General features: G+C 36.2%; 4 protein-coding genes across 4 annotated transcripts in view; 1 reads left to right on the top strand and 3 right to left on the bottom strand.

The window, feature by feature from the left end:
• Nucleotides 1–247: 247 nt before the first annotated feature.
• On the bottom strand, nucleotides 248–8608 carry LOC110375336 (uncharacterized). The gene is made up of 5 exons (XM_021333409.3): nucleotides 8458–8608; nucleotides 6223–6459; nucleotides 5186–5391; nucleotides 4793–4936; nucleotides 248–646 (listed from the first exon to the last, which is right to left on the bottom strand). Exons 1-5 carry the CDS (start codon nucleotides 8462–8464, stop codon nucleotides 560–562), a joined length of 681 nt encoding a protein of 226 aa, XP_021189084.1. The 5' UTR covers nucleotides 8465–8608; the 3' UTR covers nucleotides 248–559.
• Nucleotides 8609–8758: 150 nt separating this feature from the next.
• Nucleotides 8759–12911, bottom strand: LOC110375354 (uncharacterized). Its single transcript, XM_021333433.3, has 6 exons — nucleotides 12514–12911; nucleotides 10901–11833; nucleotides 10143–10730; nucleotides 9515–10060; nucleotides 9332–9441; nucleotides 8759–9086 (listed from the first exon to the last, which is right to left on the bottom strand). Exons 1-6 carry the CDS (start codon nucleotides 12647–12649, stop codon nucleotides 8880–8882), a joined length of 2520 nt encoding a protein of 839 aa, XP_021189108.3. The 5' UTR covers nucleotides 12650–12911; the 3' UTR covers nucleotides 8759–8879.
• Nucleotides 12912–12952: 41 nt separating this feature from the next.
• LOC110375359 (small ribosomal subunit protein uS3m) lies at nucleotides 12953–14486 on the top strand. The gene is made up of 4 exons (XM_021333437.3): nucleotides 12953–13112; nucleotides 13195–13384; nucleotides 13846–13946; nucleotides 14232–14486. Exons 1-4 carry the CDS (start codon nucleotides 13083–13085, stop codon nucleotides 14418–14420), a joined length of 510 nt encoding a protein of 169 aa, XP_021189112.3. The 5' UTR covers nucleotides 12953–13082; the 3' UTR covers nucleotides 14421–14486.
• Nucleotides 14487–14616: 130 nt separating this feature from the next.
• Nucleotides 14617–21515, bottom strand: part of Twin (twin) — a 133734-nt gene continuing 126835 nt past the window's right edge. Inside the window, exon 12 of the mRNA XM_021333434.3 lies at nucleotides 14617–21355. Within this exon, the coding sequence (XP_021189109.1) occupies nucleotides 21276–21355 (80 nt within the window). The 3' untranslated portion in view covers nucleotides 14617–21275. The remainder of the gene's footprint in view (nucleotides 21356–21515) is intronic.

Genomic DNA, 21515 nt, shown 5'->3' with positions numbered 1-21515 from the left:
CACAAGCACTAAATTGATAAGATACCTACGTACCTACGTTTTCGATACTTAAAACACTTGAAAACTGCACTGTAGAGCAGGTATAAGATTGTAGGGAAGATATGTGAGACTTTGACCCAGATGAGTTAAATAATCTAGGTACTTAATTTATAAAATATCAAGCTATATCTATATCATGATTTATATATGAGGTAAGATATCATCGAACGAAGATACAATGTGAGGGTTATGAAATTAAAGAAAAATATAAATATATACGATAAACTCTTTATTTACTTAGGTATAGCAGTCTACGACAAAACGTATTGTAGTCACATATCTACGTATAACGACTTATTCTAAAACTTCATTATAAAAAAACAAATTGGATCTCTGTCTATGTGAACTGCCCACGTAGTTATCAAATAATAATAATAATGTACTTTTAAACATATAAGAAAATGTAACGCCTGATTTTGAGCAAGTAGAAAGATGGCCTTTATTTCATAGTATCTAGTATAGAATTAACGATTATTATTTTTATAATATTAGGTACAGTATGAATAGTTTTAATGTTAGTTTACATGAGGACGAGAACTTCGTATTCGGCTGAGCTCCTCTCCTCACCACCGAAGGGGTAGTAGCAGACGCCGTGACTAGACTGGATCTGGAAATTCAAATAAAGTATGATGATTTAGTGTCCTAGAAAGTTACGGAAGGAATTTTGTTTTTGGAAGTCGATAATGGGTCATTGTCATAAGGGGGTTCAGTTTGCAAAAAATAAAAAAATCTAATATTTTTAAAGAAATGTACATTTATTTAATAAATGAGATCAATTGTAACAATACTAAATAATTGTCTGAGATCAGAATTAAGAAATAACATAGTTATTTGAAAAAAACAGTTTTATAGGTCCACCAAAAAGACACGAGTGTCCACCAAATGTACGCAATGTATAATTAAGTAAGAAAAAAAAACAAAATAATTTAATTCTTTTTCGATGGAAATAATCGAATCTCCTCATAAACACAAATAAAAAAAAAACAACCTGGTGTCATCAAAAACAAAATAAAGATAAAATAAAACAACTTGTCCACCGAAAAGATTATGTCTTTTTGGTGGACTAAAAGAATATATCATCCTCCTCTGATGATGACCAAAAACGTTGAGAACGCGTCTGGTGTACTTCTGCTGGTGTTTCAGGTCTTGAAACAGGTGGTGAGCACGAACTGTCAGAGTAAACATCGGCAAACCGAATGCGTTTTCGACTTTTTAGTCCACGCAGGATCTTTGAAGAAGTTGATTTTTCAGGATCATTGCTTTCAGTCTCATCAACTATTGAGCTACAGTTTTTTTTCCCGTCGATTGAAAGGCACAACTGTTGAACTATAGGAGTCCAGTTTGGACTCATCAGTGGGCTATGTAGATTTGATAAGGGGCTAGGACAACTCTGAACTGGCGTAGAGCGCGAACTGGCAAGAGCAGGTATTTCAATGTGTAAGTTTTGTGGTGGTAAGTCAAGACTTATACAACCTAGATCATAATGAGAACACGACGCACCAGGATTGCAAGTAATACAGCTCAGCCTTCGAAACTGGAGCATTTTGGGATCAATTTTGTCCCATGTCACTTGATGCACTTTCATAGTGCCACGAAAAGGCCGGATAGTGCAGTTTTTAATTTTGACCTCAATTTCTTTTGCCGTAGTATCATCTATCTTTATAACTTCAATTCCTTTACAGCTCTCATGTACACATTCAATAAATTCATCGATATTGCTTACATCGTTGCCTTTAGCTACGTGCTTATCAGCCGTTCGCTTGAGGCACCCTCCTACACCATCAGGGGCCCCTTTACCATGCCCACTCTCGCTAAAGTGCCACATTATATTATTTGCCTGTGTTTCTTCACCCAAGTAAGCAGCAATCAAATGAAACATGGTCTTATTTTTGTATTGCGTCGAGGGACCATCACTTAAAACGTGGAGACGTTTTAAATTAGGCACTAATGTTTTTATCATTGCAATAATTGGTTTTAAGTGAGCACAAATATATGTAGGGCTATGATTCAAATATTCGCTAACCGTACAAAAAGACTTTGTAACGATGCGTTTCTCCTCAGTATTTTCGTCAGCATAATAGAATACTCCAGTGTGTAATGAAATCTGGTCTTTAGATCCACCAAAATGGGCCGATTGTATTTCTGAAGAATACTTGCAATTGTAATTTTCCGAGAAGTCAATATGCAACAAGCCTTCGCATGCTGACATATTTATTTTAATATTTTTGATGACACGAAACTGATGTAACATATTGCAAGTATGCTTCATGAAACGTTCTATATTGTCCAACAAGTGGTTCATCAGTTGTCTTTTGGACGTATTCACTGTTTCTTTGATAGTCTTCTGGCAAAGTTTTTCGTGACCTTTAATCGTTTGCATAACTTTTTTTGTGACCCATCTCTCATATTTTATTGTATCTGTTGGTGTAAATTGATTGAATGTTATCTTTTTGTGTCTACATATCAAACATTTTCGTTCCAGACAGTTTTCTTTCATGTCTTCACAACAAATGGATTTACACACTGCCATTGCAGAGTTTTCATTGATCATACGGGCATTTTTTAATGATTTTATTATCAACTCCATGTTGGTATGTGTTGCACACAAACAAGTCTCACGTGCTGTAACTTTTGGATTCAAGACCCAAAACGGCCTATATCGGCAAAAAGTTTTATACGACGTATGTAAATTCATCTGAGTCACAAATTTTTTGTGCAGATTGAGAAGAGAATCATTGAGGAACCGGATCTGTTTCTTCTGTTTAAATCTGGTAATAGTTTCTTTTTTTCCAGCTGTGGTACGACTTGATTCGTCACTCAGTAAAAATCTTTGAACTGCGTCACTCAAATCTTCTTTCACTACCTTCGTTTTATTTTTTTTCTTTCTTTGTTTTTCTTCTTGTTCTGTAATCTACTTAAGCGCATTTTGTACTTAGACAGCTTGTTTTCTACAATCTTCAGTTTAGATTTTAGCATGAGATTTTCTAATTTAAGTCGACGTTTATTTTTCGCAGCTACAGCCCGGCCTGCTGCAGCCCGGGAAGTTGATTTTGATGTCAATGAATTAGCTGAACTTGTTGGAGGGGTTTCATCTGTGAATCGTGCCGTTTCTCTTAGTAACTTCAGTCTGTCTCTACGTAATTTTGCATCCTTTCTCCATTTGTTTCTTAATTGTCTCTGCTGTCTCTCTGATAAATCATTTATGGTCTTAATTTCCCCTTGCGATTTTTTCCTATAGTAGTACTCTCTATCTTTCTTCCGCTTTTCTTCTAACGCTACTGGGTCTTTCTTCATTTTTTCTCTTGCTCTCCTCATACTTAACTTCTTTTGCTCGCGTCGTTTCTTTTTCTTTTCTTCTTCACTCAATTTATTTCTAGTTCTAACCATTGCCTGTGTATAAAAGAGAACGAGCTTGAGCGAAGCAAAAATAAAGATTTATTGATAAAGCAAAACACGAATATCTCACATTGAAGTCAACCACCAGATGTTAAAAATCATCAGATTTCATCCTGATAATGATATCCAAATGCGATTAAAATGTTTGCTTATTGACCTGCTTAATCACCCAATTTAGAAACCCAAATTGCAAAAAAACAAACTAGTATCTAGTAAATATTTGTATGTATCAAACCGCTTTCCGAAGACAATATTTTAATTATGCAGTGAAATGTCTAGTTTTACTGTTAAAGCCCGCATGCAGAACCCGGTCGAACAAAGCAAAAAAAAATCCATTCGGTAGACATTCGTCTTTTTGGTGGACACACAACCCACCAAAAAGATGTCCACCGAGTGGATTTTTCTGGCAATTTGTTTCATACCAAGCAGTATTTTGAGGTTATGTTGAAGTTGCAATTGAAAATAGATTAATTACTTACAATTCTAACATATAAAGTAAAGTAATAAGTTACTTAGGTTTTACTTACCAAAATCCACAAGGAACCGAAAAGACACACTCAACTTTGAAACAATTTGCGATTTTTAACGAGGAGCAATAACTTCGATCTTGTTCGGCCGGCGACAAAATGGCGCTGCGCTCGATCAGCTGACCATTGGACGCGTTCGAGAATAACGTTCCGTTCACAACATTTTATTGTTTTCACAAATATTTTGTAAAAATAAATGTCGTCCACCAAATAGATGTTGCTTTTAATAACATTATACTATACGCTAAAAGTGACTTATTTTTAAGCCATAATGTTTATTATTGAGTTATTGAAGTGATTAAAATGTCTAATTTAGGAAAACATACTCGAACGTGAAGTTTACTTGGAAGGTTTTTATAAATGGTCGAATTTGTATGAAGAGGGTGAGCGGTAACAGTCCACCGAGGCTGACTTTTCTATAACAATTGTGTTGTAGAAAGTTTATTTTTATTTAATCTGTAATTATGAGTATACGTTAATAAATAATTAATTATTATCTTTACTATAAAATAAGAATAAACTCTCAACTTTATATTAAAATTTTAGATTTTTGTCTGTAACAAAATTTTACGCGGTTATGACAATGACCCTAATATGCCGAGATAGAACGTAAGAAGTTGTAGGAAAAGTAAAACCATTAAAACTGTCATCCCCAAATTATAAGGCAAAGCAATGTGAGAACTCATCAAATGCAAATATTTAGGGATATATTAGTTAGGAGGTAATTATTATGGAAAAAATCGCTATCACCGAGAAAAAGTCAATATAAATTACACTTCCGATGTGAATAGCAATTTGTTTGCCAAAAAAAGGTGCAAAGGTTTGCATACCTTGCCGGGAGTGGTGCATCCGTCGTGTGTGACTCTTCCGTAGTACAACTTCTCGCCGTCAGCGGTGACACCCGCGGCGACTGCGCCGGGGGGAACCTCTCCACCAGTGGAGAACTGCCACGAGAACATCGCGGGGACTAGCACCTGGAAACAGAGATGTGGATGGTCAATATTTGCTGTTGAGTATTGATTCATTTCCTAACTAAGAGCTAAGACTTCATGCAGCATGCAGCATGCATAAGCTAAGACTGATTTCAGGTGTCTGAATAGATAGACTGTCAGAAGCAAACACCATGCTTACACTACCGATTCACTTATGTTCCACCTATTTGGGACCAATTTATTTTAACCAGAGCAAAAACTTATCCTATACCGGATGTAAAAAATAGTAACCTCAAATTGGTCCTTGACGATCTCCTCGCCACCCCAGCAGACGTAGCAGGCGTTCTTGGTGGGGATGACCTTGGCGGGCAGAATGTCACCCTCATGGGGAGCCCTGCCGGCGTAGATCTCGTCTCCGTCCACATCAGTGCCCACGCGCAGCGCGCCGGGGGGGATGGAGCGCTGGCTCAAGCATGCGGGGACCCAACGGTATGTACCTGCAAGATGAAGATAAGGTTAATTTAATGACTGCAAGCATGATTGAGAGGAACCCAGTCAGTGAAAGTGAGTTTAGCACCGTTTTTTTTTTGTGAAGTTTCAACAAAACAGTAGGTAGTTTATCGATTTGTGAAAATAAACATAAAAGATGTATTTTGACTGACTGATAAAGAAAGTGCATAAATATAACCCAAAAATATGGAACTAATGATGAAGAATAACGGAGATATAACGCAACAATGTAATTTAGTCGTAGAAGATGGCAAGATAGAGAGCGAATAACAAATTCATTGAATAGAATACACCCAGAAAAAAGAACACATAGTATGATAGCGAATGACCAATCATGAAATCTTGACAACACAGAAGCTACGGCCAAAACTCAATATTGGTGAGAAGTTCAAATTCCAAAGACTAATGAGACACTCGTACACTGACATGGTGAGACGTAAGTCTGGATTGGAAGGTCACCATAAAGAGGATTGGCCCACACATGGCGCACGACACAATCAAGCGGCAGTCGGAGTTAACACCTTCAATGAATCTACAGTTGATGAGAACGCGAGCAATTTCTACAAGGAAAATAAACAAGCTTTCAAGTACGCTTATCAATACAATCTTTCATAGTATCCGTTTCCAATGAGACATTGCGAAATTATTATATCAGTTGCCTTTATCAATAAAACTAAAGTGTCCCGGATTAGATTAATGTGATTAATGGTACGATGGAATTTCTGTTCTAAATGTGATATACCGGATTTATTGATTGAAATAGTACTCCTAACGACATGGCAGAAGGTGCTAACTCCGGGAACCCAATCCAGACTTACTCCACGGCAACTCGACAGTTTCTCCGGGCAATTCAGGCTCTGAGTTATCGACCACAGTGACTTCGCCGCCATCGGGGGGCGGAGGCATTTGCCCACCAGGGTAGGGGTAGAAGTACGCGGGGTGCACGGGGTAGAACACTACCCCGGGTTGACCCGGGTACATGGGGTGAGGGTGACCGTGCGGTGGAGGATAGCCATGGGGTGGTGGGGCGCCCCAACCATAATACGGCGTACGATCTGCACAATGATGCATTGGTTCATTCTCAAATTAGGGAAAGCAAAGTACAGTTATTATAAGCTAATCACACAATTATAACGGCTTAAACTACTGTTTGCCAATTTGCCACGTATTTTGTTGATGGTTTTCTGATTCATATTGATGCATTAGCTCATGCTAATGTAAATATTATCAAAACTGATGATATTTGACCGCATTGCTATCATAATTAATCGGAAAATTAATTTGTTAATGTGTGGTCGATAATAGGTTTGTAATGATGAATCAAAATAATTATGTATTATTTTTTGACACTATGATAAGCTGTGCAAATATGATGAGAGTATCTAATTTTAGAGGGGCTCTGTGTTCAATGTTTGCTATGGATAATACTATGGAGCCATGGAGATACTATTTTATGCCTGTTCTTCTCCATAGGACCCACTCTTTGGAACGGCCGACCTAGCTTCTTACGTTTTGTAAACACCTGTATCAGTTCTATAGATATGTTTGATACGACGATTTTACGTAATGTACTGTCAGCTATGAAGCTACCTCTCATTAATAAATAATTATGTATTACGTATATGACATAAAAAAAATCTTTGACGGGTTTTCCTCCTAGCCAAGACTGTTTTATGTTTGTAGATTTTATTTAAAAGTTGCCTAAAATATTTGCCGTTTATTTACTATAACTATAAATAATATAAAGTGTGAAAACGACAATATTCGATCTCGAAGTACCTACAAACATTACACTTTATTGTTTATCGTTGAAAAATACCGTGTTCTTAAGATTAGATACAGGTATTGTATTAGTGTTCGATATATCCTTTTATAAACGTATTTATCTACCGTGAGTAATCGCAGTGTTAATCAGTTTTAGCTATAAATTGCTTTAAGGCGTAACATTTATTATCGAAGATAAACATTTTTCCTTATTTGTTTAAAAAATATTATAAGGCCTACTATCGTTCCTTGTGGCATTCCAAACTGGCCTTTCAATTCTAATAACATAAGAATTAAAACCCTTCAAAAAATACGTCTTTAATTAGTTTAAATTTGTAAAAAGGCACATGTTATGTTGTTTTTTTCACGTGACCCAATATGAAAAACGCAGTAACTGTACCTAACGCGGTAGAAGCACATTTTCAGATACGGGTATCTTCATTGTTTTGTAATGTTTTACCGGTTTTTGATTGGCTACAGGCCCATAATTTTAGCTAGATATATTTAAATTCTTATCTCCAATGACAAGACAATCAATAAATATCATTTTTAATACACAATGTTCTGATAAGATGAGTACTAAGAACACCTTTATTGCCACGTATTTAAAATTAATAGATTTATAAATGTGATTTATGAGTAAATAGATTTATGTTTCATAAAGCACTGCAGACTCATCTTAAGTGTACAATTCAGTTTGTAGCTGCATTGTTTACTTTGAAATATTACCTACTGTAACACTGCGCGTGAGTTATTTACATGACAATCGAAACAGCGTTGGCGCACTTGAAATATTATCTTCCAGAATCTTCTCTTTATACACATTGGTATTAATATTGAGCATTAACACCATGTAATTATCAAATCTTAGGAAAACATGAACACAATTTCTCTCTTTTTCAATTTACAAGCAAGGTTTCAAGTGCTATCGAGTTCACTAAAGCCATCTGTTCAAATTCAGAAACCTAATTAGGTAATGCAAATTGTGAAACGCCTCCAAAATTATCAATATAACATTTCAAATGGCAGGACTTGTTTAACATATTTTGATTATTTTTAAAATCGTCAAAGACAAGATTAATTGCAAGAAAAACAATTATCACAAATTTTGGAGACGTTCAATAAAATTTTTTTCGCTCGCTTTCAGTCACATGACGAAAAACACCTTGCTTAAAATTATAAGATAGAAATTGCGTAAAATAAGCGTAAAATTACTAAAGAACAGTACATTCTAGCAAGTATTGTTATCATTGTTAGATATCTTATCACGTGTTATCTCGTAAACTCACCTGCCATGTTTTCAGTGCTCTCGTTCACAAGTGACTGCCTCGTCTTCGCAGTTTGCTGGTATTTTAATACAAATGTGACTCATTAGGGCTACGCGCTGATAACGAGGTGGTCCTGCACTTTGATAACAAATCGACACGTTGATTTAAAAAGAAATTGTGATTCAGTTACTGAGTAACAAATTTCTCTGGCAATATTAGTATCTAATTAGGAATGACTTTCAGGAAAGGATAGAATTAATTGATGTCGAGGTTTCCTTGTGATTTTCCTATTAAACATAGGTTTCTTATGACTTGTCCGATATTTAATTTATTATAGAAAAACTCTTAAAAGAACCAGTCTAATGATAAGGTTGATATAAGTTTGGGTTATCGTCCTGTAAATGCTGGATCAGGAAAATGCACATTTAAATCATAAACAAAGTTTAATATACACAAGTTTTCAACGTCTGCATCACTATATTTGCTATAGCTATGAATTCTTTGAGTGCGACCTCGGAATGAGCTTTTCTGGAGTCTTCCATTGATGCGAATGCCATCACCAGGTCGTGGAGGACACGCCTCATAATTTCAACCATTGAAGTACGATTCGGCCTCTGAGTAGCTTCAGCGACGAACAGTGCCGCTGACACCTAGAAATTGAAGCTACTGATTAACCTACCTAATTTAAAGCTGGTACAAATATTTTAAGACGAGTTTGATTTTTTGTTTGAATGCGCTAATCTGAGGACCGATTTGAATTAATTGGTAGGTATGTGTAGAGGAAGTTTATAGGATTTTTATCCAGGTGCGCAAAGTAGTTCCCACGGAACATCTGTAGTAAAATTATGGTTTGAACATAATGGCCAAATTAATAAGCTCGTATTGCTCAGTTTACCTTTTCTTTCCATGAGTCCAGAACTTCGCCCAAAACTGACGACCTGTGTTTCACTCCTACATGTTGTATGTTATGACGCAGTACGACCAGGTGATGTCCTCGACAAACGTCTGCAAAACAATTTCGTAATGTACTTAATGCATAACAATTTGTTCTAGTTTTCCATTGCTCATCATAGCTCACCTTTTTTACAATCCTTTTCATCTCGTCCATTCGGACAGTTCTCTTTTCCATTGCAAATAGCATCAATTGGGACAGATATGTTTTTATAGCCACATGAATACTGGGTTAGTGAAGGTTCCGCTAAACAAGCTTGAACACAATTCTTGCTACACCTGCGTAGAGCACAAAGTCCGTCTCTACAGTAACACCCATCCGCGGGTATCAGAATTTCATTTCCAATATTAGAACGTTTTAGGGCATCCACCAATAATTCGCTGATAGACATTAAAATTATATAGTAATCTTCTAATCCTCCTAAATTACCAGCTTCTAACACATCATCGTATATCGAGACAAGCATCGTAAAAGCTTCATCTCTAAGAGTCTTTACAACTTCTCTGTTAACATTTGTCTTAATAGTATGTTTCTGTAGCTGACGAACTAAAGCATGCATTGCAACCAGTTTATTTCGGCTTTTGACGAATTCGTATGATTTAGATTTTAGTGTCAGTAGATCTAGTAAAGTGCTGTATTTTTTCAAAGCTTCAAATTTCAAGCCGTTGGCATCTGAAACAAATAATATTCCGGCAGCTAATGTAAACAAGCCTTATTTAAGCCAAAGAACTAAGATAAATGAACATGTTCGTACCTGTTGCACAATAACTTTCATCAGATTGATCGAAACAGTCCAGTTTGCCATCACAGATGACATCTAAGGAGACGCTAGTGGCGCTATTGGTAGCTTGACATGACCAGTGGTTCAAGCTGTACCTCTGCCAGCAAATACGTTTACAGGGATCTTCACAAGAAGGGTCTTTGCAAAACTGTCCTTTACAAGTGCACGACTTCGGTGACCAATTGGGTGCCGTGGGTTCTTCTTCTAGTTCGTCTAGTTCTATAACATTATACTTACGAGCGGCAGTGTCATCTGGATTATCGGGGTCGACGCGATGTGCACAAATGGATCCATCAAGAGCGTATGATAGCGTACTCAATATCGTACCTACATCTGTCACAGCCTTTTTAATAAAAATATCATCTGTTGGATTTTTTCGTGTTTCCTGTAAGGTCACATTAAGATGTTTCTCTAAGAACTCCATCTGATTCTGTAATACGTCCCGTAAAATTTGATTTTGTGCTGCAAATAAGCCACCGTCCGTTGATGGGAAACATTGACGATGAGGAGATGAAGCTATTTCTGACATTACTGTGGTAGCTTTCTTTACTTTTTCCATTGCTGTAATTTTTGTGACATGTTAAACTTCTAAAATCGTAAAATCTAAACGACTAAACTAGGAAAATTCGAAGGAAAGTGTGTGATGTGAACATAGATAGAGTCAGACAAGCCGTTATATACTTTTGTTTATTGGTTGTATAAGAAATTGTGATAATTAAGATAGCATTTACCTTGACGAGTACAGTTAACTTCATCGACATTGTCCTTGCAATCAACAACACCGTTACAAAGATTCTCGATAGGTATACTTTTTCCTTGACCACAAGGTATTCTATGAAATGCTTGTATGCTAAGACATGTATCTTCCAAAATTTCATCACAGCGCGGATCGATGGAAGTTTCATTGAAGGATTCAGATATGAGGTTCTTAAATTTATTGATTTCTTCGATATTTATGGCGACCATGGTTTTTTTTAATATTTCATTTTCCAGATCCGTATTGTTTTTCTGCTTACTGTCTTCAGTGCCTAATTCTTCTGAAGGTTGTTTTAAATCTTCTTGGCTGTCCATGCGTCTACCACTTCTACCACTGTCTTGCGCTAACAGTTTTTGCATGGATAGTTCGACTCCTTGTGCTATGAGACTACTGTAAGCTTTAAGTTCATCATGTTTCTGGTGAAGCTGTGCGTGTTTACTCTGAGCTGCATTCATGATTCTATTTTTAATTTTTTCTATAACTTTTTTCTTACTTATAGCTGTTTTAGCGTCTTTCATATGTATTTTAGCGAGAGTTTGAATTTTTTTTGCTATATCAGCAATGATTTCTTTTTTTAATGAACTGTCAATAACAACGGATGCCTTAGGTTTCTCATCCATTCTAACGTTAATGCTTTTCCGTATGACATCTGGAATACGTTTCGGTGCTTTCGGAGCTTCGGAAGCCTTAGATTCAAATTCATTCATGATAAATTTCACATATTTATTTGCACCAGATCCCATATTTCTCGCAGATTTCCTTAATTTTTGTTCTATTTGGTGTAAAACTGTTTCTTTCTTTTCAGGATCTGCTTTAGCCAAAGCAGTCAATGTTATGTTAGACACTTTTTTCATAATTTCCTGAACAATCATACTTTTAATAGAGCTATTGGTGGGCGTATCTTTAGCTGAAGTAAGAACACAACATTAATTATAATAATACATCTTGACACGCTGCAGCGTTAAGCAAAGGAGCTGGCTAGCCAGCGCTGAGTTTAATATTAGGTACACGAACCACTTGGTGCCTCTTTTGACCCTCCTATAACCCAAAACCTCTTACTCTGTTTACATATACCTAAATATAGAACCATTTATGAAGCCCGCTCTATTTCTTTGCTTTATTGGATATCAATAACAATTGCTGTTACTTAAAAATATGAAATCTTAAATTACCTGTAGGTATCAGTAATTTCATAAAGTTATTCAACATTTGAATTCTGATAAAAACTGGCAAAAATAGTCAAATCTAACCTACCTACTTCAAGATGTCGCATTTTTTAATAAGTAGCAGTAATTAGCAGAGGTATTCAATACAGGGATGCTGGATATGAGTGCAATGGCACTCATATCACTCAATGGAGTAGGAAATGAGCGATGCTAATTTCGTTCAGATTCTTACTTCGAATACTTCGTAGGTATATCAGCATAATCATAGGACAAAGCAAAAGGTTGTTTACGATTGTGCCAAAATAGAGAATTCTAGTTTCTTACGTAACTATCATAACTTTTCCCTTCCATATCTTAATTTCAGCCATCATCTCATTATTAAGTATCCCTTATTGTACTAAAAAATAAAAAAAAGTTTTACCATTACTGTAGCGGGCCAATAAAAGTGAAATCACAAAAACTGAATAGAACCGCACTAAAATGTTGATATCTCTGTGCAAAAGCATTTTAATTTTGATTGCTGATGAATTCAAATAACCATTATTCAAGTACAACATGGTCGATAAACATCATGTAATTATAATTGATGAGGTATGAAAATTAATTATATTTTTATTGGGTGATGAAAATAATTCAAATAATGCACTTGTTATAAACATAAAACTATGGTAATTTTGATCTTATGTTTGAAAGTAAGCAGTCAAATAAAACACTCTTTGTTTTCGAAACATCAACGAGCATTGATTAAAACAATTTTATCACATAGCCAGGCCTTGTTCATTATTAAATAATTTCATAAATTCATGTTTAAATAGTCGCTCTTATAATTTGCTTTGTCGTAAGAACTAAAACGCTAATAACAAAACGCACAAATGTCAAAGTGACAGTGTCAGTATCACGATTTTCCCATAATCTAACCTCAAACACAATTTCTTATTTATCCAATGGAATAACACTGTTTCACTACAAAAAGTAATCATAAAAATAAATATGAATACGTCTATGATTCGAATTGCTCAAGTAAATAGATTTTACTTTTTATTGAACATTTATAACTTCATATAGATTGATTTGTTTTATTGTATTTTTTTTATGTTTACAGTCGAGCTTCGGTAGTAGTGGAATAATAGCAAAATGTTCACCATCACAAATTCACACTTCTGCCCCGCTATGTCGCGTGGTGTCAGGAAAGTACAGGATCACGAAGAAACGGGACCGGCCACTCACGTACGAAATGGCGAACCCTCCTCATTACATCGCTCATCGCAAATCATGGAACTCTTGGAATACCTGTAAGTTGCGTTTAGCATATACTTCTCGGTCAGTAGGTCGTCTTAGGGCTAGTTACTAAACAGGGGCCAGATTCTCCTAAGTTAATAATGTCAAAATCGAATAGAAATCGAATCGCAATATGATCGTAATAGCAGTTTTAACCATATCGGGCATTCTGCTACTAATATAAGACCAATCGTATTCCAACGACATTCGATTGGTTTGCGATTGGTCTGCTATTTTGGTGATTTTGGTCTATAGTTTAATCATTTGCAGACAAAATGATTCATTATTGAATGACAGAAAAGGATAAAAACGTTTATTTCAAAGAAAAAATAGCAGAATGCCACATATGTTTCAATAACTATGCTAACGACTGAAAAAAAATGTTCCATCAATTGTAAGAACAAAATGAGAAATTATGAATTTTTGTACATATTTAAACATTGACTGGTATTAACACATGAATTCCGTTTTTCAGCAAGTTTAAAGGATGGTCTCAGACGATCTGAAACAGCATTGGAAGATGAATTCATCCGAAGGTTTATGACTGGCACATGGCATGGACTTGTTTGTAGTGAGGTAAGAATACCATGCATGGCACACAAGCTGTGAATTTTAGAATCTTCAAAACTTAAGTGTGTAATAATTAATAGAACTTTTTAGTAAAATGTTTCTTAAGACCCATACTCAAGATTAGAATTACTGCCCATATTGTCTTCATTTCTATCAAAAACTTATTCAGCAATTATGCAAGTTATTAGGAAGGCAGGTTCCTCATTCTACTTCTTTTCATAATAATCCATATAAATTTTCTATACAATATTACAGGTAGGCATTCCATTGTATTTTTTTTCTGGTTTCCAGGTCATAATCAAGCGTCAGTTCAACCACATCAGGGTCGCAGCAATCATCAGACGTGCCGTGTCCCCCACCAAAATGTACTTCCTCCTTGGTTACACTGAAGAGCTACTGTCTAACTGGATCCAGTGCCCTGTGACCCTTGAGTTGCAGACTGTAGACAGTTTCAAAGATGTTGTGTTCAAGTATATTTAATTTAGTTGTTTTATTTGTAGTGTAATATAATGTTAGGAATAATAAAAATGTGTATATAAAAATTGATTGAATTTATTTTCATGGCCAGGTGACTTGCTAAATGGGTTTATTGCAATATTTTTGAAAATTCTTTCTCCGTCAGCCACTTCTATTTAAATTGGGGGGTAAAATAAACGTGAAATAAAACTCGGGTGGATAAAATTCATCTTATAATTTTTGATTCCTTCAAATATACATAATGTATCAACAAACAGAACAGCGAGACGCGGGCCGCGCGGCCGCACACACTAACAACTGCCGCAGCCGGCACATACAAGCACACACACATACGTACGCACTTTACCGCTCGAACACAGTATCGAGCCGCGACCGAACTTCTGCACATACGCTTTGTACTTTTATAGATCTTTTATTACACTTATAGTCGAAACAAACACCGATTGTTCCTGTGAGTCAAGTGTATGTGATGTTTGAAGAGTATCAAGAGTCAAAGTATTCGTGTTTCACTTATCCAACGTTATTCAGTTCAATGTCAGTGTGGTCCTAAAGATGTTCACAAAGGCAAGCGGTGTCCGTTTCTAAATCTGAGAGTACATGTTACATTCCATTTCCATATGACGATTCGTCTAAATTTCTCATAAATGCCTATGGTGTCTCTCAGGTAAATTTGTATTGTCTATCACAGAGTCGTAAAGCATTTGTCCTTACATACTAGTGAGTTAAACATTGCGATCTTATCATTAAATCACCATAAAACACATTTTGTAAACTCGTTAAGGTGCTTCAGAAAATATTTTTAATTATCATGATATTCTTTTTTTTATAAGTCTCGAACAGTCTTTCATATTGAGCTAATTCGGTGCCTGTGGAATGTCTGTCATGAATGTGCGTTCACATAACTAAGTGAAGCTAAGTGTTCCGTAGCTGTGTCTGTCGGGTTCAGTGTGCGCAGAAGTCCAAACGGCTGACAATATGCGACGGCTCGCTCGTTGTTTAGCATTAATTGTTATCGAAATTACATATTTACAAATTAAATATACACACAACATGAAGGCTTCTCGTGGTTAATTCGAATCACTATCCAAAACTTAGTAGCATCGTTGAAGCCTCCCGTTGAAGAACTAACAGGATTGTACAAACATAACGTTTGAATATTTACACTAAGAGACAGTCAGGATATGATACAAATATGTACAAATAAAAAAAATGATTCCAAAAGGAATTATCAATAGCACGATATTGTAATATGTAATTAAAAAGATTCTATAATGATTAAGCGCGGAGAGGTTTCAACGACACGAACAAAAAGTGCTTGTCACAATTTTGGATGGCATCAGTTTTTGTAAATTAATAAATATACTTACAGTGGAATATAACAAATGTAATGTGCGATATAAATTCCTATTTCAACGCTACACACTGCTACAACTATTAAGTAAAAATGTCCATCAAAATTCTATTAAAAATAAAGAGATCATATATGTTCTACAAATAAGATAAACTTGTTGCAATAAAGCTCTAGATTATTCATAAGCGATACTTACGCATCGTGGTTGTGTTCTCTTGGTTTCATTCAATACTGTGAAACTTATGTAACAGACTAAAACTTACATACGTGTCTGTGAGCGTGTTCAGGCGCACAATGTTGCATATTTCTAAATTGGTATGGAGTAGAACAATTCTGTAACCGTTCAACAAACTTAGAAATATGCATTCTATGTATAGCTGGACACCCTTACAAACATGTTGTTCAATCAATACTAATTAATAAATAATGTGCAACCGCGTAGCTCTGCACGACTGTACGAATGGAGTAATGGTTGTCGCGTAAGTATAACTCAGAATACAGAATCATGTAAAGCCAAATCTTAGCAGATAATTGTTGTCCTATTGTATTGCTATTGTTCCGAGGTCGACTGTACGTAGTCCTAGTTATTATGCTTCATAAGATATCAACACTGTAAATGCAAAAATACTCACTACTATTTTAAAAATCTATTTGTGGATATTTTTAAAGAGAAAACATTAGATCGTTTCGAATACTCATGTTAACTTAAATTTAACATTTGAAATTGTTACGTGCGATGAAGGCAAATTGGATAATGTGCGTTGAGACCGTTCCGCGGCAATGTAAATAGATATTAATATACGCTAGACTTAGGTAACGACTGGTGATAGTTTGTGCTCTGACGCCGCGAACCAGTTCCAACGCGTCACTCAACAGTCTTAAACCTACATTAATTTACACGAGTACTAGAACAAGATCATCATGATATGATTTTAAATCTACTGTACTTAGAAAAATTATACAGCGTCAGTAGTAAAATTTGATTCGTATAAAACTTCATTTTAACTCCATTTATCCTAAAAGTAATAATTCAATATACCCTTTTTATGATTTGGCTTAATTTTTCTTCACAATACATCAGATAGATTACAAGAGAGACGTATCCCTATCACAATCACATTAGTAACATTAAAAATTAAATACAACAGCACCTGTCGTTGATATACATAATAGTCATAATAATATAATATACTGAATAAAAATATTCAAAATCAATTAATTATTCGATACAAATAATTCCAATGGAGATGACAAAAAATAAGCGTAGATACAACTATGCAGTGGTCCAAATAGTTTTGTTTATAATATAGGTGATTTATTTTTTTGTAAATATCACTACTTATTCCGATGAAACAACTAACGCTTCACAACGAGAACATTGCGCAAGAGCTGGACCGCAAGCGGCTGACGAGCCGACACCGAGCCGGGCCGCCGCCGCCGCGCCGCCGCCTGACGAGCGAGCCGAGCGGCGCGACGCGGCCGCGCTAACATCGACACTCACACTAACATTTGTACTACGCCAGTATGCTATACCCGCTATTACTAGAGTGGAGCGGGCCACCGTCGGACGCCTCCGGAACATCAATTAAAAAAACTTACTAAAACTAAAAATAAAATGCATCTAACATCGTTTCGCAATTTTTGATCGGCCCTCTCGTGAGACGACGTGAATACTGAATTGTTTCGACAGAACCAAATGAAACGCCTTACTGACTAACGATAGTTATTTTGTGAATAGTAACAATGATACGTAATCCGAACATGTAGGGGAGGGTCTCGATCACATAACATAACCTACTTACAGCTAGGAGGGGGGCGTCCGGCGACGGATCCGCGAAGGAGACCATTCGTATAAAACTCAAGACTTACACTAAGCTACACAACTCTCCACTTACATACGCAGACAGACGTTAATAAACTTACGGGGAAGGAAGATAGAGGGAGGGTATACAAGTCTCGCTGAGTAGTTTGTTGCTACAATTGTCACAATTAAAACCTAACTCCGACCTAGCGGCCGCCGCTCTACTTTTGTTCGACGCCACGCGACTGCACCGCGCCAACCGAACCGAACGTCATCGAGTCTACAATACCGATAGAAATGCCATCTAATGCCTAAACCACTTAATAACACTCACGAATCAGTGAGACAGCCTTCGCGCAAGAAGTTTACGTAGTACTGGAGTCAAACAATGCGGCCTACAAACGGACAAGTGGACTCTTGCTAAGAGAGGGGAACACGATCCTAGCTAAGTAAACGAATGCAACTGTTGCTGTGGACACAACGCTCAGCACCTCACTACTAAAGGCACTCAGCAGACATCACCGACTCAACAATGTCTTTATATTCAATGCTACTATTATTAATTACTATTGCTTCGATTGCTTCAGTTTTACACCAAACTTCTTGTAAAGGACTGCATTGGACACGCAGAGACCTATTCAAATAAAATAGAATGAACCTAAACATCACTATGTGTACATACTCCAGCAGGTACTCGGATGGAAGCCTGAAACAACAAGTTGTTTGTCCGACACAGAGACTCACGTGTCAGGTAATATATTTATGAAACAACACTATATCACATCACTTAAGATATTCTAAAATTTATTGCACACCAGTGATGTTCTTCGTAGGCAGTGTTAGATTAACAATGGTCTATATAAAACTTTATAATAGATAATTAAGTATCAAAAATAATTCAAATATTCTATTAGATTATTAAAGATTTATGATAGCTATGTTACAACCCGGCCCTGGAAGTACTAACGATGTCGCGTTGTGTGACGTCACACGTACGGTGCTGCGACTTCGCTCGTCACACGCCGAGACGAGCGAACACGGAATAACTACATCATGGAATGCTCTATTGTTAAAGTGAAAGCTGCTCAGCTTCAAATAACTTTACTGAAGTCAGCCATTTAGTGCCTTGCGTACGCGTAGACACCAGTAACGAACTTCGAAAGTTTAAATTAAGAAGCGGTGCATAGAACTTTCTAGAGCATTCCATAGTCATTATCGCTCGCGGAAACGCACAGTAACGTCTAAACAACACGATATAGTTAAATACAAAGCGTGCCTACACAGAACTCTAGTCTCACTGATCCTCACAGTACAAGTGAGGGCGAGAGGGAATGTTCCCTCCCACCCACACCACAACACAGACACGAACATTGCATTATCATCCCAAAAATATTATCTAAATAATATACAGTGGAGGAATTTTTACTAATTGGTAAATGGACGTTTAAAACATTCACACAAAAAATGTTTTATTTTTTTTTTTAACTTCGAACATGATATTATAATCCTGTGGTACATAATACGTGAAAAATAAAAAACCTTGTCGACGCCAGATACATTGAATATGCAGATATAAATTGAGACACATCTAAAGTGGCGCCCTCTACTACTTAGGTCTTTTATTTTTCTTGAGACAACATTAATGAGTTATATTGTATTCCTCAACTGTATAGTATAATACATCGAAAAACTAAGCGTAAAATTGCTGTCGTAATCGACTGAAAAAATATTTATCTTTACTATTCTTCCATACAATTTTATTGACACAATAAGCGTAGGTCTCATTTTAGTTCATTCATATTTTACTGAATTAATATTCATAATTACAATTATATAATTTTATTATTCAGATTTCGTTATAAACAATTGCACTGTCATTCGTCACGCACTAAACTATGTCACGATCATTCCGAAAAACGTGAAAGGCGTTCGTGTTTAAATTTCCATGCATCTAACTAATATAATACTAATCTAGGGTCCGTTATCTGTTCACTGAAACGTAAAGGCTTTAACTAGTTGCAACAACGCGCCGCTGTGGCTGCACGAGTGTGTACAGTACGACGAACACTGTACATAGTGCTGTACACAAGCGTACATCACGAGGTACACTGTCCACAATACTGTACACTCGCGCACATCCCTCCGCTTTGTACTCTCCGAGGTATATCATACGTTGGCAGTGTCCATATTGCCTACAAGATAATATATAAAAATATATCATGTCCCGACACCTCTAAAGCACGATATTCAGCGGTATTGAACAGAGACGATCGATTATAATATATATTTTCTCTAAAATATTTCGTTCATTTAACTATAGTAAAATCTAATTTGCTTTAACTAATCAACTTCTGAAGCTGTCTACAGAGGGTTATTTTAACGTCTAGATATTGAGCAAAAAACAAAATTTCGAGACAGTTTCAAGTGCTAGGTGAACTAACGAGTAACTACACGTAGTAAATAGTCCAGTGAAGAGAAAACGACGTTCGGTATCATCTGCAACGGTATACAAAATACACTTCGAAGGCTTCCATTCTGTTTGTGTTAAGCGACATTTTTGGGACTTATTAGTAGCAAAAATGTCGTTTATAATAAATAGAGTGGCAGTCTTCGATTTGAAAAGACTAACTATTAAAGTAACGTCGGATCGGGAGACGTACCGTGTCAACCGTGCGACATAACAAAAACAACGCTGAGTACACTATGAGATGATTTTAAGTAAGTACTTAAGACTAAGTTATTTGTACATAAACGATTCATAAGCTAGTTACTGATATTTGTAAAGATTATTTTTAGACTGAACATTGATATTTTGGTGTTGTAGGTTTGAAATTAAACCGCGTTATAACGGCTTGAAACAGGAATTAACAATAGATAATATAGTTGAAAGCTAATTTTGCGAAATTTCGACCAATTACTCAAAGTCATGCACTTTGTTCTAAATAACATAGATATGAAGATGACACATTCGCAAACTTTTGGTGTTAACAGTTCCCGAAATCGGGTGTTACTATTTGGTCGGTAAATATTTCCATACGCTAGAATTGAAGCGATTTTGATAAAGTAGCAGTTATTAAGATGTTCTAATTTTCATTAGGCATAGATATTATTTAAATTACCATTTACTACTTATCAAAAACCACGTTTAAATTCCTAGCGCTTTGAAAAATATTTTTTAATTTATTTCAATGCAGAGTAGACAAACTTCTGCAGCTATATGACTGACTATTCTTAGCAGATGGCGTCATACTATTATGGAGACACTTTTGTTGATAAATCGCCAATAACTGCCAATACAATATCTGTAGAAGAATGGCGAAAAACCTGAAGCTCATACGTCAATTTTTTTTCAAAAACGTGTTGACCCAAGAATCAGGTGCTAAAATACAAAGTCATAAACTCATTACTTTTGCAGATGAAAAAGGTCACACTTCAAATGTACCATAAACAACTTAAGATCATTAACCCTTCTCCTACAAACATTTATTCAGGCACATAACTGAGAAATGTCAAATCATTAAAGTTCCTATTTCAAAACTAGCAACACTGTTCTCTTTATGAAAGGTTGTGTCGCGCGGTCGCTGCCTGGATGGCTGGTGGCTGGTGGCTGGTGGCTACGTGGTCGTGGCTACGTGGCCGTGGCTACGTGGCTGCGTGGCTGGTGGCTGGCGGGCTAGTGGTGTCGCCGAGCGCGGCGCGGCGCGTGCTACCTGCGCCCGATGAGTCCGTTGGAGTTCGAGTTGGCAGTCGGCGACATTTCCAACTCAACCAACAGAGGGAAGTGATCTGTAATGGATGTTAATTATTATTTTATTGAATGCTAAGTATAACTTATGGGATAAATGGTAACAACGGCTCAATTGAAATTAGAGAAAAAGATCGACATGGTATAAAAAAAAATATAATACTTTCATTGCAAACAAAATCACAAAAAAAAATATAATCG

The sequence above is a fragment of the Helicoverpa armigera genome, chromosome 14 (genome assembly GCF_030705265.1).
Source record: "Helicoverpa armigera isolate CAAS_96S chromosome 14, ASM3070526v1, whole genome shotgun sequence".
In the NCBI taxonomy this organism is placed as follows: domain Eukaryota; kingdom Metazoa; phylum Arthropoda; class Insecta; order Lepidoptera; family Noctuidae; genus Helicoverpa; species Helicoverpa armigera.
Note: the sequence above shows the minus strand (reverse complement) of the source record. Positions and strands in the feature narration are given on the sequence as shown.